This window comes from Myotis daubentonii, chromosome 18 (genome assembly GCF_963259705.1).
Source record: "Myotis daubentonii chromosome 18, mMyoDau2.1, whole genome shotgun sequence".
Lineage (NCBI taxonomy): Eukaryota > Metazoa > Chordata > Mammalia > Chiroptera > Vespertilionidae > Myotis > Myotis daubentonii.
The window spans coordinates 20,582,438-20,599,447 of NC_081857.1; the positions used below are offsets into that span (position 1 = coordinate 20,582,438).

The 17,010-nt window shown below is 46.7% G+C and overlaps 1 protein-coding gene across 1 annotated transcript in view; it reads right to left on the reverse strand.

The window, feature by feature from the left end:
• CACNA1E (calcium voltage-gated channel subunit alpha1 E) overlaps positions 1-17,010 on the reverse strand; it is a 387,287-nt gene that overhangs the window by 188,274 nt on the left and 182,003 nt on the right. The window contains exon 6 of the mRNA XM_059673180.1: positions 164-267. Coding sequence (XP_059529163.1) covers positions 164-267 — 104 coding nt within the window. The remainder of the gene's footprint in view (positions 1-163; positions 268-17,010) is intronic.

Here is a 17,010-nt window from a genome sequence, read left to right on the forward strand (position 1 = left end):
GAAATGTTATATCCGGTTGTTGCATCCACACTATTTATTACCAGGGGAGCTAACTCCCAGTAGACACTGTCTCTTATTTACCCCACATTCTCTCAGACGAGGATCAGATGAGGACATGTCGGGAGTCTATTAGCAGAGTAGAAGGAAGAAAGATGGTGCTTACTGGGTATCCCTGACACAAGCTTCAGGGGCCTCAGGACACGCACGGCCCGGAGGGTCCTCAGGTCCACATGTGTGTTGAAGTGGGTCCCCGCAGTGGCCAGGATGCTGCAGACAGAGACACAGAGGGTCAAGGTTAGCAGGGTCTGGCTCTCTTCCCTGTCCCAGGGGGGAAGCTGGGTTAAAGAAGGATCAGGCGGGAAAGCACACCGAGCTGACGCCAGCTGTGTGTGGGCGCACCTGTGCTGGGGTGAATCACCAGTGGTTCCAAGTGGAATTAAATTTAGCCCCATGGATTTCGCTTTGCAAAGAAGGAAAACGTATCATCAGGTCAGAATCCTAGTTCCAAATCATGATCTCCTAATCCAGGTCTCCAGCATCTGTCCCATGCCTGTTCCCTGCACTGCTCTCTGCTCCTTGCAAACCTCCTTCCCCGCTTTCCAACCCACCAAAACCCTCACATTTCTTATTTCAAAATTGTCTTAGACTCCCCTGTCTCCTATCTCCTTTAGAAAATTCCTCTGGATTAAGTACAATAAAGGAGTAACTCACCCTTCTCCACCTTGACACTTAAATTTAACTAGACAATCAGTCACACGGATGGGATGCTTATAATTAAGGAATAACTCTACGGGTCCCCATATGGCATATTTACACTTGTTTAGAATCACTGTGTGACCTGGGTTTGGTTTCTTTGCTTCCATTTTTCCACATTCCACAGCCATAGCCAGAAAGAAGTGTGCGGGCATGCACACACGCGCGCGCGCACACACACACACACACAATAAAAATCCTATTAAATTGTGGACACCAAGTTCCTTGTCTTGAGGAGACAATTTATTTCATATAACCTCATGACACTGCAGATACTTTGGAGAGACAAAGACACTTAAGTATTAATGGAAAACTCAGCAAAAGGCCCAGAGTCAAGAGAACTGGGTATTAAGTCCTGAACTGGGCAACTTTAGGCAAGTCACTCAACCTCGATCAGGCTCACTAGCCTCGTCTACAGAACGGGGGAGTACCAAGGCCTAGGTATAAAAATAAAATGACAGGGTACTGAATATCAAGAGAGGCCTGTACACTATAATGTGCAAAACAGACATTGCATCCAACACAAACATTAATGAAATTGCTTTTGCAACTCTAATTTTAGCCTTCTCTCTGTGGGATAGTCCCTGACCTCCCTCAGAACCACTCTAGGACAATTTCAGCTATCTGGAACCGTTGGGGGATGAGTCATTTAGAAAAGTGAATTATCTACATAGTCAAAGGGTGCCAAGAATACTTCATTCCACTTAATTATTTTTGGTAGAATCCTCTGAAACATTTCAAGTATTGAAGAAGATACTTGAAGTGCCTTCAGTACTTGAAAGAGAATGTGAATGAAAGCCTTATGCTATACAGTATCTCTAAGAAGCAGATAGAGAGTCCACAGGAACAAAAGCACAGAGATCCAGGACATCAGAACCCTGAACAATAACTTTGAAACAGGAAGAGCTGCCCAGCACCAAAGCAGTCTGCTTCCTAACATTAAAAGTACTCAACTATCTATTAGGAAGTTAAGAGGGTTCCCACTTGGGTTGAAGAATATTTTAAAGGACCAATGGAGATCTCTTTGAACTTTAAGATTCTGTAATTCTATACTAATCCAACCTCAAAATAAGAACCAGAAAGATATCCTACTCTCATTAAGGATCTCGGGAGTAAGGCAAGGCTCCCAAGTCTTCTCCATGTCTCCCAAACTTCCACACCCTCATCTGAGAAGGAGAGACTCAGGGAGTGGAGTCTTTGAATCTTTTTGATTCTGTCTTCCAAGGCCAAAGAGGGGGATTAAGGGGGGAGTGATATAATTTCTAATAAGTAAGGAAATTCTGAAGAGATGAGAGATCAAAGAGAAACATGGAAAACAGGGCAGAATTTTTTTTTTAAAGGAAAGAGGCAAAGAGAAGCTTCAAAGATAGGTGGAGATAGGAAACTGGAAAGGCAGAAATGGGGTCATTGTTCAGTTGATTCTGCTAACAGGGGAAGGAACCTTGAACTTGAGGTCTCTGAGGTGCACATGGAGCCTCTCCTTCACTCTAGTTCGCTCCATCTTAGTTCGCTCCTGGGTAGAATCTGCCCAGGTCAGGGTCCAGAATTATGTTTCCTGGGACACCCAGACACACAGGAAATATCCTCCCCAGCCCTTGAGTTGAACAAGATACATTTCAGAACACGGAGGTAGGGGCAGAAAGACAAAATTAAAAGGCAAAAAGGCGCAAGTGTAGAGAGAGGGGGAAATGATAGAGGGAGAGGAGAAAGAGAGGAGAGGAAATTGAGCAGTGAAAGGAAACATGGAAATGGAAACAAGATAGAAAATAAAAAGAAATCAAAGCTGGTGGAGAAGCAAATGTCAGAGATAAGAAAGCTCACGCGGGAAAGAAAACAAGAGTAAATAAAGCTAACCTACAGAGAGAAGAGGAAATATGGTATCTGTCTGGAGGCTCGGGTAGCCAGCCAGGAGATAAGTTCTTTTCATTAAGTGCAGCCCCCGGCTGAACTACCTGCTCCCCAAGTCCTCCGAGTCCCGCTTCAGCCAGGGCCAGGTAGCCTGTGGCCCGTCTCCCCTGGCCCTTACACTTGATTTTCTTCCAGTGCAGGAGGCCTGTCTACTAGGCTGAGGCAGTCTGGCCACTCGCTGCTCCCTACCTCCCAGTGTTCAAATCGTCCTTGAGGGTGAGAACTACGATTTGGTTCCCCTGTCCATCTGTTAGAAGCGGGAGCCATGGGGTTCTTAGGGGGAGAAGATAATTGAGGAAAAGGACTCTGATTCTGTGGGTCCATAATTTTCTGTGCCCACTGCCATCATGGTCCTTACCGACTGGGAGAGAAATTCTCTGTTTCCACATCTGTCTCTCCCACGAGATTGGGAGCGCCTCAAGCAAAGAGACTGTCTTCTTCATCTTGATGTCCCCCACACCCAGCCCAGAGTGTGGCAAGTACGAGGCTCAAGGGATGACTGAGCAATTGGACTGCACCGATCGAAGTAATAAAGGCACACAATACCACAGAAATCCTGGAACTCGCCAATGAGAGGAGCGGGGAGCACAGCTGGGATGCTATTCGAACACAGATCTGTTTGGTCATGCAGGAGTGTGCTGGAAATCTGTCCTTGTGCATTTTAGGGCCTAATGAGCACGGCTCAACATCGTCCTAAGACCCCTGCTGCCAAGCAGATGCACAGGATGGGCTCCACCCACAGTCAGTGGAGAGTTACAGAAAGAGAGAAATTGTTTATAAACAGCAAGACCAGGGGAAAGCAGGAGGAAGACGCAAGATGTAAAGGCTCGTCATCTTCAGGCAAAACCCAAGTCCTGAAGTGCATACAGCACAGGACGACTCCGGGCCTCGGAATTAGCAGGCCCTAGGCATGCAGCCAAGGGAATGTGAACGGCAGAAAATGGCCCTGGCCCCGTCTAGTGGAAGTAGGCAGACACAGAAATGAAATAATTATAATTCACCGTGAAGAGTGTCATAACAGAGGAGTTTCCAAGGTCCTATGAGCATGGGAAATGCTGCAGTGACAGACACAGTGCTATCTGCTAGCACTTTCAAATATTTTATCCCATGAAATCCCCAAAAATATCCTCATATTACAATTGCCTCTATTTCATGGAAGAGGAAACTGAAGCTCAGAAAAAGTGACATTGTTTATAAACAGCAAGGCCAGGAGTTACAGTGAATTCTCTCTTGATATCAAAGCCCATCTCTTTCGGGCTCTGCCATGATGCCTTGCGAGGTCTTCTCAGCACTGGACAGCTCCCCTGATTCCTGGTCCAGCGTGTTTCCCAAATAATACCAAGGGCACAATGTTTGGCCCCCAAATAAGCCATGAACTTGGTTCCCTTCACTGCAAGGCCGCAAGCCAGGACCTCCCTTTCCCCCCTCCAGACTTGCCACGAATCACTCTCAAGACAGGAGGGTGGGGGGCTCCATGCACCTCGGGTGACGACTATGGCAATTATCTACACATACACCCAGGAAGAGACACGCGCCACAAAGTCAGAGTGAGGCCACGGAGGATAACTCCAATTCTGAGTTAATAAAAGCCTAAGCTCGCTGCCGTCCCAACAGGCACATGTGAGGCTGTGTTTTCCATTTCTTTTGTCACCACGAGCACAGAGCCTGGTGGAGAGCTCTGTACACAGGAGTGGGTGCTTAATTACTACTTTACCCCCCAAAGCAGAGGATAGACGGAGAACAAACATGAACCTCTAACCACCACCAGCACAGACGCAGTGTTCTGCACACGGTAAATGTTCAAAAGCTGGTTCCTGAAGGATGTGGTGGCTCAGCCCTACCTCCAAGGATTTTGCTTTTAGTTGTCAGCAGGTAAGAAGAGAATGGCGGCTGCTATGTCCTGAGGGTGTGGCATGGCCATCACTATTGTGGCCTGGCAGGGAAGATGATGGCAGGGAGGCTCTGGGCAATTAAAATCAAATGGTCTCTCCCCAAGACCGTCACCCAAAGAATTCTTCAACCCTGCGATCCTTTTGACCTTGGGTTCTGTCTTAGCCACCTTGTCAATCCAGGTCTAACAGTCTTTTTCCCACAGGCATATTTCACTGTACAAGTCCATGGCCGAAAATACCCTGAATCATTATACAAACATTGCACTACAATTATCCATTGTTTATCTGAAATTCAAATGTAACTAGGCATCCTATATGTTTATTTAAATCTGGCAACTCTATTTAAGGGATGAGCAGGAACAACCAGGTAAAGAGCTTCCCCCTCAGTTGTTACTCCCGCCCTAAACACATGGGCAAGTCTCTGAGCAGAGACACAACCACAGGTCTGCTAACGTTAGGTCCAGGATTCCCTCCTGAGCCCCACAACAACCCGTTTTGTCTCTGTCCATACAGACTGCAAGGGAGAAAGAACCTCATTAGCATTCAAAAGGCAAGTTGCTGGCATCTGTGGAGAAGGGTTGATTAACACCAGCAAATTTCCAACACAGAGTTGAGTCATTTCCATGGGTCAACATAAGGGAGTTGCTGTGTCCACTTAAAAGTGCCCCATGGATGGTTGGTTCCTTCGTGTCTTCTATTTTACCTTCAGTGAGGCACCAAAGTCTATCATCTCCTTCCTTTAACACATGTCTTGGCTTCACCTCTTACTCACCGGAGCCTCCCTCTTGCCTTAGATGCCCCTCCCTCGCCTTCTCTCCCGGCCTAAATAACACGACCCAGACTCCAGAAACCAGAGGGCAACCTACCTGTCCCTGGAAAAGGTCTACAATCAAAAGAGACTTGCACTGGGATTCTGAGAAAGTAGGCAAACACACGCTCTCACTGGCTGGTTTCAAATCCCAGTTCCATCAGTCACACTAGCTGTCCGGCTTATGCAGGGGCCTCTCTGAGCAATAGTGCTTTCATCTGTAAAATGGGAACAGTGCCTTCCAAAGAGGGTTGATGTAAGAAGTGATTTTCAAATACTTTTGGGCCATAGCCAACAGTCGGAAGTGTGTATTTACATATATAATTACATAAGCTTTATAAAATAACTAGAGGCCTGGTGCACAAAATTCATGCACAGGTAGGGTCCCTAGGCTTGGCCAGCGATCAGGGCTGGCTGGGGCCTTCCTTTGTTCTGCACCACCCCCTGGTGGTCAATGCACATCATAGCGGGTGGTTGAACTCCAGATAGGTTGAACTCCTGAGGGGACAATTTGCATATTAAGCCTTTTATTATATAGGATACTTTTTTTTTAATTTTAATTTTAATTTTTTTTTTCTTTTTTCCCCCCCATAACTCCCCTCCTCCCAGTTCCCGCCCTACCCTCCGCCCTCACTCCCCACCCACTGTCCTCATCCATAGGTGCACGATTTTTGTCCAGTCTCTTCCCACATCTCCCACACCCCTTTCCCCCCAAAAAATAGTCAGTCCATTCCCTTTCTATGTCCCTGATTCTATTATAATCAACAGTTCATTCTGTTCATCAGATTATTTATTCACTTGATTCTTAGATTCACTTGTTGATAGATGCATATTTGTTGTTCATAATGTGTATCTTTACCTTTTTCTTCTTCTTCCTCTTCTTAAAGGATACCTTTCAGCATTTCATATAATCCTGGTTTGGTGGTGATGAACTCCTTTAGCTTTTCCTTATCTGTGAAGCTCTTTATCTGACCTTCAATTCTGAATGATAGCTTTGCTGGATAAAGTAATCTTGGTTGTAGGTTCTTGGTATTCATCACTTTGAATATTTCTTGCCACTCCCTTCTGGCCTGCAAAGTTTCTGTTGAGAAATCAGCTGACAGTCGTATGGGTATTCCCTTGTAGGTAACTGAGTTTCTTTCTCTTGCTGCTTTTAAGATTCTCTCTTTGTCTTTTGCTCTTGGCATTTTAATTATGATGTGTCTTGGTGTGGTCCTCTTTGGATTCCTTTTGTTTGGGGTTCTCCGCGCTTCTTGGACCTGTAAGTCCATTTCTTTCACCAGGTGGGGGAGGTTTTCTGTCATTATTTCTTCAAATAGGTTTTCAATATCTTGCTCTCTCTCATCTTCTGGCACCCCTATAATTCTGATGTTGGTACGCTTGAAGCTGTCCCAGAGGCTCCTTACACTATCCTCGCATTTTTGGATTCTTTTTTCATTTTGCTTTTCCGGTTGGATGTTTTTTGCTTCCTCGCATTTCAAATCATTGACTTGATTCTTGTGCTCCTCTGGTCTGCTGTCGGGCGTCTGTATAATATTCGTTATTTCAGTCCGTGTATGCTTAATTTCTAGTTGGTTCCCCAATATAAGATCAAGGGTCTTATTAGTTTTCGTGTAGATCTCATTAAGTTTATCGGCAGCTTCTAAACAGTTCTTGAGAGACCTTAAAAGTGTGGTTCTGAACTCTATATCTTCCATTGACAATTTTGTCCTGTTTCTTTGTCTCCGCATTTTGTTATGCTTCCTTGGTGCACCCCCTAGTGGTCTTTGTTCGCAGTCTTATAGTTAAATCTTGATTGTTGTAGCTAATCCCAGGGAGGGTTTGACCTCCAGGCCAAGTGGCTATGAGAATCAGCTGTGTCAGCAGTGAGAGAACTTCTGTCCTCTAGGGAGGTGCTAATCTAGCCTTTGCCTGAGGCTATCCGGCAAATGCCTCTGTGCAGGGCTTGGGCGGGGCGGGTCACACAGGATCAACAGGGTAGGCCAGAGAGAGCAGTTATGGCGGCTCTCAGTCCTGTCCCCAGGGGCTCCGCCTCTCTGAGTCCCAGCACCCGCTGCAAAGCTGGGAGAGAAAGCTGCACTCGCTCTGACTGAAGCCAGACAGTCCCGCTTCTCCCGTTTGAGTCTGGGTCCCTGAAGACTCGCCCGGATCTGGAGCTCAGAGTCTGTGACTCCCTCCCGATTGAAAACAACAACCGTGCCCTCCGCCGCCAGCCCGCTCCGCGCACTCCGCACCTCAGAATTTGACTTCACCACTGCGCCTCCTCTGAGTGTCCGTGTGCGTTTCTCTTTCCTCCTAGTTGTAGGACTTCCACTCAGCCAGCATTCCTGTGGTTCTTGGTGATGTCGCTTCCATTTTTTGGTTTCACTTTTGAAGTAGTTGTTCAAAGCAGCAAACTCCGGCGTAAACCTATGCCGCCATCTTGGTTCTCCTGATAGGATACTTTTTCTATGTGTGATAACGCTCATATTTTCTCTTAAATTCATCTTTTTCTATTTTTTTTAACGTTGCTTGCAACCAACGAAATGGTTTCCATGACTCTCTAATGGGGCTCACCCACAGTTTGAGAAGCCCAGCCACAGAGACCAGACAGTGTACTGCTCATGCTCTCTAGGGAGACTGTTCTAAAGAAGACAAAGTGGACCACCGTGAACTGCTGCCTTAATAGCATCGTGCACCTCTTGGTGCTTTCTCAGACAATGAAACAGTTTGTCTTGAAAGATTCTGCACTTTTCCAGAAGCACAGACATATCCTGGGAGAGCCTGATCCAGCCAATGGTACCTGAGGCAGCACCAGCATCTTGCCCTCCTCCAGAATAGTGCTTCTTAAAGAGATCTCACCCCCCCACCCCCCACCCCCGCCAACTTCAACACCATCATGAGACTCCGTGTGTGTGTGCGTGTGTGCGTGTGTGCGTGTGTGTGTGTGTGTGTGTATGTGTGTGGTTGAGCTAATATATGGCCAAAGTAGAGCATGGATAGTCTTCTAAGCCCACAAACAATGCATAAAATATTTTTCTGACTATAGCAAATTATGTTTGATTTGGTTTAAGTTATTATTTAATAGGGTTTTTTATTACCTATTTTTCCTCTTTCTTTTTGTCCTTCCACTATTTTTTTTATTATTGATTTCAGAGAGGAAGGGAGAGGGAGAGAGAGATGGAAACATCAATGATGAGAGCGAATCATTGATTGGCTGCCTCCTGCATGCCCCCTACTGGGGATCGAGCCCACAACCCTGGCATGTGCCCTTGACTGGAATCAAACCTGGGACCCTTCAGTCCACAGGCTGATGCTCTATCCACTGAGCTAAACCAGTTAGCGCTATTTTTTTATTCTCATACCACCAGCCTTCTCCCCTTTGGCAACCATTTACACACACACACACACACACACACACACTAGATGTGGCCAGGAAGCCCTAATATTTCTTAGGAGGATGGGAAGCAGGGTAGGTCACGTTGTCCTTTTCCAATAAAGGAGATCTGTGGCCTTTCCAGGAGGGAATAAGTGGTTCTGTATTTAACAAACGTGAGGCAACCCTTTCTGGAATTTTAAGTGGGGTTCCTAATTAAGTTTCATGAGAATCTTCGTGCATATGCAGTGGTCTCAAAATATGCCTTTTGAGGAATAGAAAAACCATGGCCTAAAAATCCCCTTTCCTTTCTCACCGAAAAAAAGTTCAGCAACTGGACCATGTCACACCAAGGAGAGGAGGTTGTACTGACATTTGAGACCAGATCTTTGTTGGGGTGGGCGAGGGGGGAGCTGTCCTGCGCACTGTAGGATGTTTAGCAGCATCCTTGGTCTCCACCCACTAGATGCCAGTAGTAACCCCTCTTCCAACCCCCCCTCCCCCGGTTAGGACAATGAAAAATGTCTCTAGATATTGTCAAACGTCCTCCGCGCGGCACCCCTGGCTAAGAACCACTGTTGTGGGAGAACCTCTCAAATAGCAATTCCTCCCTACGTTAAATGCCAGGCACCTGTTTCACACCTAGTCCCTACCCACTCTCAGAGAAACACTCACAGCCCCTCTCAGGAAGAAATGAGGAGGTTGCCGAAGGACCCCCGGCCACAAGTCATGGTTTTGGGGGACTGTCAGCAATGATGGAAATGCCCTTCTGTTTTCTTCTTTAGACATCATTTGGGGTTGCATGAAGCTTAACCCAAGCGCATCTCCGAAGGAAGCCTTATTCCAAAAGAAAAGTTTCCCCGGATGAGGGGAGGTCAAGAACAAGGAAACATACAGAGGGTTTTAGTTGCTTAACCTCAGTATAATGGAAACAAATGTCGAGTTCCTACCAATGGTTCTGCGTTGCTTTCTTTTTTTGTGAGAAAGTCTTGATTATTCCCTCACACACAGCAAAGAGAAATGCCAAGTGATGAGCAGACACTCTACCATTGCCATTCAGGTCCAGAAGATGATGACGACAACGATGATGATAAAAATAAAACTACCGCATTGTTGTTTTGGTTTCCATAGTTCCGTTCCATACAGATACCATTACCTATTGTCTTATAAGTTTGAGAATTCAACCTCAGAGAGAGACATTGGCTAGCCCAAGGTCACTGAGGTAGTAAATGGTTAAGCTGAAGACTCAAACCCAGAAATTTAGTTTCCAAATTTGGAGCACTTTCAGTAGCTACAAAAGGTAACGGCTAGAAATATATCCCAAAGGCACATGTATTTGACAAATGCCTTTCTACAAAGACCACAGAGCTGCCTCTCCACAGAGCGTTATGGTGCCCTGTGATTGCAGCATCATTTGAGTGTTACCAAAACTGTGCTTCGGAGAGTCCGAAAAGATGGAGAATTGCTGGAGAGGGAAATCCCACGTTATAAGAACTCACCCACATAAATACATGTTCTTTGAGTTGTTTTGTTAGTAGTGGTGTGGGATTATCTGTTAATCTACCACCCACACACTTTCTCTCCCCAGGTCTCCCTCAGGAGTATTTGCGAGATGGCAAGTCAGGGGTGGAGACCAGCTAAGGCAAGAACCCAGCTCACTATTCATTCACCCAGGCCCCTAATAGTGGCCTCTTGGAAGAACGCACTGGTGAACTCCGGTATCAGATCACAGAGACCCGCTGTAGAACCCAACACTGCCACACACAGCGGCCACCGATTGCACTGCCAGTTCCCCGTCTTCCTCTGATAACCACACTCCATCCCCTTGTCCTTTTCATAAACTGCAATGGTCTTAAGTGCCATCGCGGGCCCGTTCACAGGGCAGAGGCAGGGGCAGGGGCAGGGAGCTCCTCCCCTAGATGTTTGCACAGAGTTTGGTTGATCTCTTCGGAAGCAGCTAAGGCCATGACACAAAAGGCCTCAGGGGCTGTCATGGGTCACGTTCCTCTTACAGAATAAAGCTGGCTACAGTGAGAGAGGAGAAGAAAGCTGCCCCTGCGCAGGGAAGAGGAATGAGAGAAGGAAGGAATTCCACTGGAGCCAGCACCCTGATCCTGCGGTGCCTGAAGCCTGACTACTTCCTGACATTTCTGCAACTTGGTGGTTCTGGGAGATACCCCTTCCTTGAAAAGCCTCTCTTTCCTAACACTATACCAGCTCAGTTTCGGTTCCTCGCAGTGACCCATTACTCGCCCATCCTGTCCAGACAATACCTTTTGGATAAGAAATGAAGTGAAAGCTTAGACAACTGGCAAGGCCAGACAAGAGCTAAATAAAAGACATGAAAAACAAGGAAAAGCTCAGAACCATGGCCCTGGCATGGAGCCGATATACCAATTAGAGAATGTGCAAGCTTTTTCCTTGATGTCACCTTAGCAAGTGGCTAAGACACTGAAACTCTGGGCTCTCTAGTCAGCTTCAGAAAGACCGAAAAATTATATGCATCCCTGACCCTGGAGAGAGCCAGAGTCCTCTCCTCAAAACTTCAAATGCTGATGCCAGGGCCAGCAGGTTAACACAGGTGGAGGGTTCACTGGGGGGATCCTTCAAAGTAAGAAGTAAAGAAAAACCTAAGCAATAAAACTCTACCTTCTCACAGTATGGGGAGGGGCAGTGGAAGGCTTTAAAAAATATCTGGGAAATATCTGGCTGAAAGAATATGAGTTTATCAAACCTTAAATCAATGACTTTCAAACAAATCATGGGTCATTCGTTTTAGAAAAAGTACATTCGCCCATCATTCCACTTCCCTGCCTACAATGTCCGAGAGATTGATCTGTGTGGCGAACCTATGCCATCTGTCTGCTAAGATGTCAAGTATTTTTAAAAATACCCAGATTATTTCCCATACAAACCTCCAGTTTCAGTGTATGACAAAGAAGTGGCCATAAACTTGCTCTAAAATGCCCACTGTCTACAGAGCAGCCGAATGGACCAGAGCCGTTGGTCAGAGAAAACAAAATGCTTTTAACATTCTAGAGCAGCCGTGGGCAAACTATGGCCCGCGGGCCGGATCCGGCCCGTTTGAAATGAATAAAACTAAAAAAAAAAAAGACCGTACCCTTTTATGTAATGATGTTTACTTTGAATTTATACTAGTTCACACAAACACTCCATCCATGCTTTTGTTCCGGCCCTCCGGTCCAGTTTAAGAAACCATTGTGGCCCTCGAGTCAAAAAGTTTGCCCACCCCTGTTTTAGAGTCATGAAACCAAAATTCATTCTCATGCATCTGAGTCATTTCCCATCCCATGCCCCTTATTTGGAATACAATAAAATACACACCATTTTAATAATTAAAAAGAATGGTGTCTATGTACTGGGACTCTTTAACTATTACCCAAATCTATTTGACAAAGATAGGAAAACACGAGCAAAGTAGATGGTTTTCTTTTAATATATTTTCATTGGTTTCAGAGTGAGAGGGAGAGAGAGATAGAAACATGGACGATAGAGAAAATCATTGATCGGCTGCCTCCTGCACGCCCCACACAGGGGCATTGGCCTGGCATGTGTCCTGACCAGGAATCGAACCATGACCTCCTGATTCCTGGGTCAACGCTTAACCACTGAGCCATACCGGCTGGGCCAAGGCAGGTGGTTTTAATTCTACTCTCATTGTGAATAAATAAGATGCTGAGCTGCTGGAGGAACCCAGAGGTTGCTCTCCCAGCAGAGGAGCTGAGTGGCATGGCCATTTTCTCCGAAAGGAATTTAAAAGAGCACCTTTTCTATTTATAAGGAACAATGGAGCGCGCTTATTAATAAAGGAGTCCAGACGAAAGGACCGCTGTCCTTGTGGAAGGACTGGCGCCCAGGGTCCGGTTTACCTTGACGGCGGCGATCTTTCTTTTCAGCGCCGAAGTTATTTTTACCTTGCCAGCTATGCAAATGAGCTCATGGCCTCTGAGCATGAAAGAAACCAGGCTGAGACCAGGTTAATATTTCATGAAAATATTGTAAACCGCTGTTCCTGGCACTGAGCTTCGCATCCTCTGTAACTGACCCTGTCTAGGTACAGCCGCGGCTAATGTCTGTGCCAATCTGGCATCAAAAAGAACAAGGTTATCGACAATTCACGAAAGAAGAAGCACAGGCTGTTTAATGATTGTATGGAAAGGGTCAACGGCAAGAAATTCAAATGAAAAGGACACAATCGCCTTTTCTGCTTATGGAATTGCTACCACTAGAAAGACAGTAAATTGGCATAACCATTTTGGAAAAGCTATCGGACAATGTGTACATAGGACAATGCAGATGTTTACTCTCTTGGATGCAGTCGTTTTCAGAATTATTTTAAGAACACACTCACTGTGTCCTCACATGGCAGAAGGGACAAGGGAGCTCTCTGGGCCCCTTCTTTAAAGGGCACTAATACCATCAGCTAATCACGTTCCAAAGGCCCCACCTCCAACTACTGTCACACATTGGGGATTCGGTTTCAACATATCAACTTGGGGGGCACAAGCATCCAGTCTATGGCAAGGCACGAGTAAGGGCTCAATAAATGTATGTTGCAGGAAAGAGTAGATCAGCTTCAAGTTGGAAATGATCTTGGAAAATATCAAACCCCAACTCCCAGCCCCGATTTAATGTTTTGGGGCTCACAGCATCCCACCCTATTGAACCCTTGCAGGAATGGGCAGCTCTCAGCCTCCCGAGGCATCCCCTCCCCAAGCCTGGCGTTATACAAAGAGTGTAGGGTCCTGAACAAGATTCAGGCTGGTTCTACTTTTAAACTCAATCCTGGTTTTTGAAACAGGCACTGCCTTTAAAGAGACAGAAAGGAGTGGTTCCAGATAAAACTGTCCAGAATAACTAGAGATTGGCTTAAAGAAACATTACAGGGAAAATGAGAGAAGAAACCAGGAGGTAAGCCTGGAAGATTAAAATAATTCCAGGAGCCCATGATGCTTATCTTTGAACGTGGGAGGGACAGTCTTGCAGCTACATTAAGAGGCGTTTCCTCTGTATAACTCCAGCAGCGGGGGGGGGGGGGGGGGGGGGGCAGCCCAAATGCTTGTCTCCACTCTAGTGATTAGGAATCTGAGCCCCTCAGACCTGGAAGTCTCCCTCCATATGACCACCCCCCACACACCCCTGCTCGACTTCTTCCCATCAGCCCCAAACGTGGCCAGGCCATCCAACCTCCCAACCAATGCAGTATTGGAGGTGGATCTGCAGTTCAGGGTGACCCTGATGGGGGAGAAGGTCCTGGTACTACCGTTATGAAAAGCAGCGCACTCAAGAGAGCAGGGCCCACAGGGGTTCTCTGAGGGCAGCTGTCCAGGGGGATGAGCCAGCTGCTCCCCCTCCTGCCTCCGCAGTTAAGGTCTGTTGTCCTGCTGTGACCTTGCAGGGAGCCCGACTTTCTGCTTCTTCGGGATATCCTTGCTTTCAAGGTGGCTATTATGGGGACATGGGGAGTCAGGGGGATCTCTCAGGGGTATCGTGAAATAGAAATGTATGGGAATTCACTGTCCAGCAAACCCTGCATGAAGATGTACCGTACTCCTTCCCCCCAGAGGGATAAGGGGTGTCTATACCACACTGCAGGGCATCCTGTGAGAAGACGCCCTGGACCACTCCAGTCCATAACCATATTCGAGGCAGAAACGCATCCTGCATCCTTACACCTGCAGCGCCCTTCACTGGTGACAGTTCACAACCAAAATCATTCGCTAGTTTAGGCGTACGTTTCCACCAGTCTCAGAACATTCACGTTCTTGCTGACAGATGTAAAGAGTAAAGATTAGTGGAGCTGAACCAAGATGGCGGCATAGGTTAACGCCGGAGTTTGCTGCTTTGAACAACTACTTCAAAAGTGAAACCAAAAAACGGAAGGGACATCACCCAGAACCACAGGAACGCTGGCTGAGTGGAAGTCCTACAACTAGGAGGAAAGAGAAACGCATACGGACACTCAGAGGAGGCGCAGTGCTGAAGTCAAATTCTGAGGTGCGGAGTGCGCGGAGCAGGCTGGCAGCGGAGGGCGCGGTTGTTGTTTTCAATCGGGAGGGAGCCGCAGACTCTGAGCACCAGATCCGGGCGAGTCTTTAGGGACCCAGACTCAAACGGGAGAAGCGGGACTGTCTGGCTTCGGTCAGAGCGAGTGCAGCTTTCTCTCCCAGCTTTGCAGCGGGTGCTGGGACTCAGAGAGGCAGAGCCCCTGGGGACAGGACTGAGAGCCGCCATAACTGCTCTCTCCGGCCCACCCTGTTGATCCTGTGCGACCCGCCCCGCTCAAGCCCTGCACAGAGGCATTTGCCGGATAGCCTCAGGCAAAGGCTAGATTAGCACCTCCCTAGAGGACAGAAGTTCTCTCAGTGCTGACACAGCTGATTCTCATAGCCACTTGGCCTGGAGGTCAAACCCTCCCTGGAATTAGCTACAACAATCAAGATTTATCTATAAGACTGCGAACAAAGACCACTAGGGGGTGCACCAAGGAAGCATAACAAAATGCGGAGACAAAGAAACAGGACAAAATTGTCAATGGAAGAAATAGAGTTCAGAACCACACTTTTAAGGTCTCTCAAGAACTGTTTAGAAGCTGCCGATAAACTTAATGAGATCTACACGAAAACTAATAAGACCCTCGATCTTATATTGGGGAACCAACTAGAAATTAAGCACACACGGACTGAAATAACGAATATTATACAGAATCCAGAGAGCAGACCAGAGGAGCGCAAGAATCAAGTCAATGATTTGAAATGCGAGGAAGCAAAAAACATCCAACCGGAAAAGCAAAATGAAAAAAGAATCCAAAAATGCGAGGATAGTGTAAGGAGCCTCTGGGACAGCTTCAAGCGTACCAACATCAGAATTATAGGGGTGCCAGAAGATGAGAGAGAGCAAGATATTGAAAACCTATTTGAAGAAATAATGACAGAAAACTTCCCCCACCTGGTGAAAGAAATGGACTTACAGGTCCAAGAAGCGCGGAGAACCCCAAACAAAAGGAATCCAAAGAGGACCACACCAAGACACATCATAATTAAAATGCCAAGAGCAAAAGATAAAGAGAGAATCTTAAAAACAGCAAGAGAAAGAAACTCAGTTACCTACAAGGGAATACCCATACGACTGTCAGCTGATTTCTCAACAGAAACTTTGCAGGCCAGAAGGGAGTGGCAAGAAATATTCAAAGTGATGAATACCAAGAACCTACAACCAAGATTACTCTATCCAGCAAAGCTATCATTCAGAATTGAAGGTCAGATAAAGAGCTTCACAGATAAGGAAAAGCTAAAGGACTTCATCACCACCAAACCAGGATTATATGAAATGCTGAAAGGTATCCTTTAAGAAGAGGAAGAGGAAGAAAAAGGTAAGATACAAATTATGAACAACAAATATGCATCTATCAACAAGTGAATCTAAGAATCAAGTGAATAAATAATCTGATGAACAGAATGAACTGTTGATTATAATAGAATCAGGGACATAGAAAGGGAATGGACTGACTATTCTTGGGGGGGAAAGGGGTGTGGGAGATGTGGGAAGAGACTGGACAAAAATCGTGCACCTATGGATGAGGACAGTGGGTGGGGAGTGAGGGCGGAGGGTGGGGCGGGAATTGGGAGGAGGGGAGTTATGGGGGGGGGGGGGGAAGGAACAAATGTAATAATCTGAACAATAAAGATTTAATTAAAAAAAAAAAAAAAGATTAGTGGAGCTTCCGATGAACTCTTTCTGGGAGTCCTCCTCACAACGCTTAAGGGCTGCATATTATCCAGAGGGGGAGGGGCCACAGTTCCCTTGCAAAAGAACCTCCTTCCCCCCCCCCCCATTCATTCCTTCATTCCTGCATGTATATTCGCTTACACTTCACATGCACCGGGTGCCAGACAATGTGAGCAACTGGGTAGGATGCAATGGTAACAAGAAGGCCGTGGTCTGGCCCTCCCAGAGCTTACAATCCAATGGACTATGACTTTGAAGGGGTGGAACAGGGCAGCTCCTGGCTCTGCCCGTGTCGTGGCACCATGGACGTCCTTGCCCATCCTTTTGTGCCTTAGTTTTCCCAATGAGGAAATAAGGCTGCTGGTGCTGCAGAAGTGAAAAGCTAGTTGCTCCCTCCCACAGAAGAAACCTCAGTGGGCACCAGACCATCCTGCTGACACACAGAGGGAGGGAGGAAGGAAAGAGAAGGGAATGAAAATCAATGCCTAGGCCCCTCCTTCCGGGATCGATGTGGCTTGCTTCTAGGAGGACTTCTGCTGAGGAGA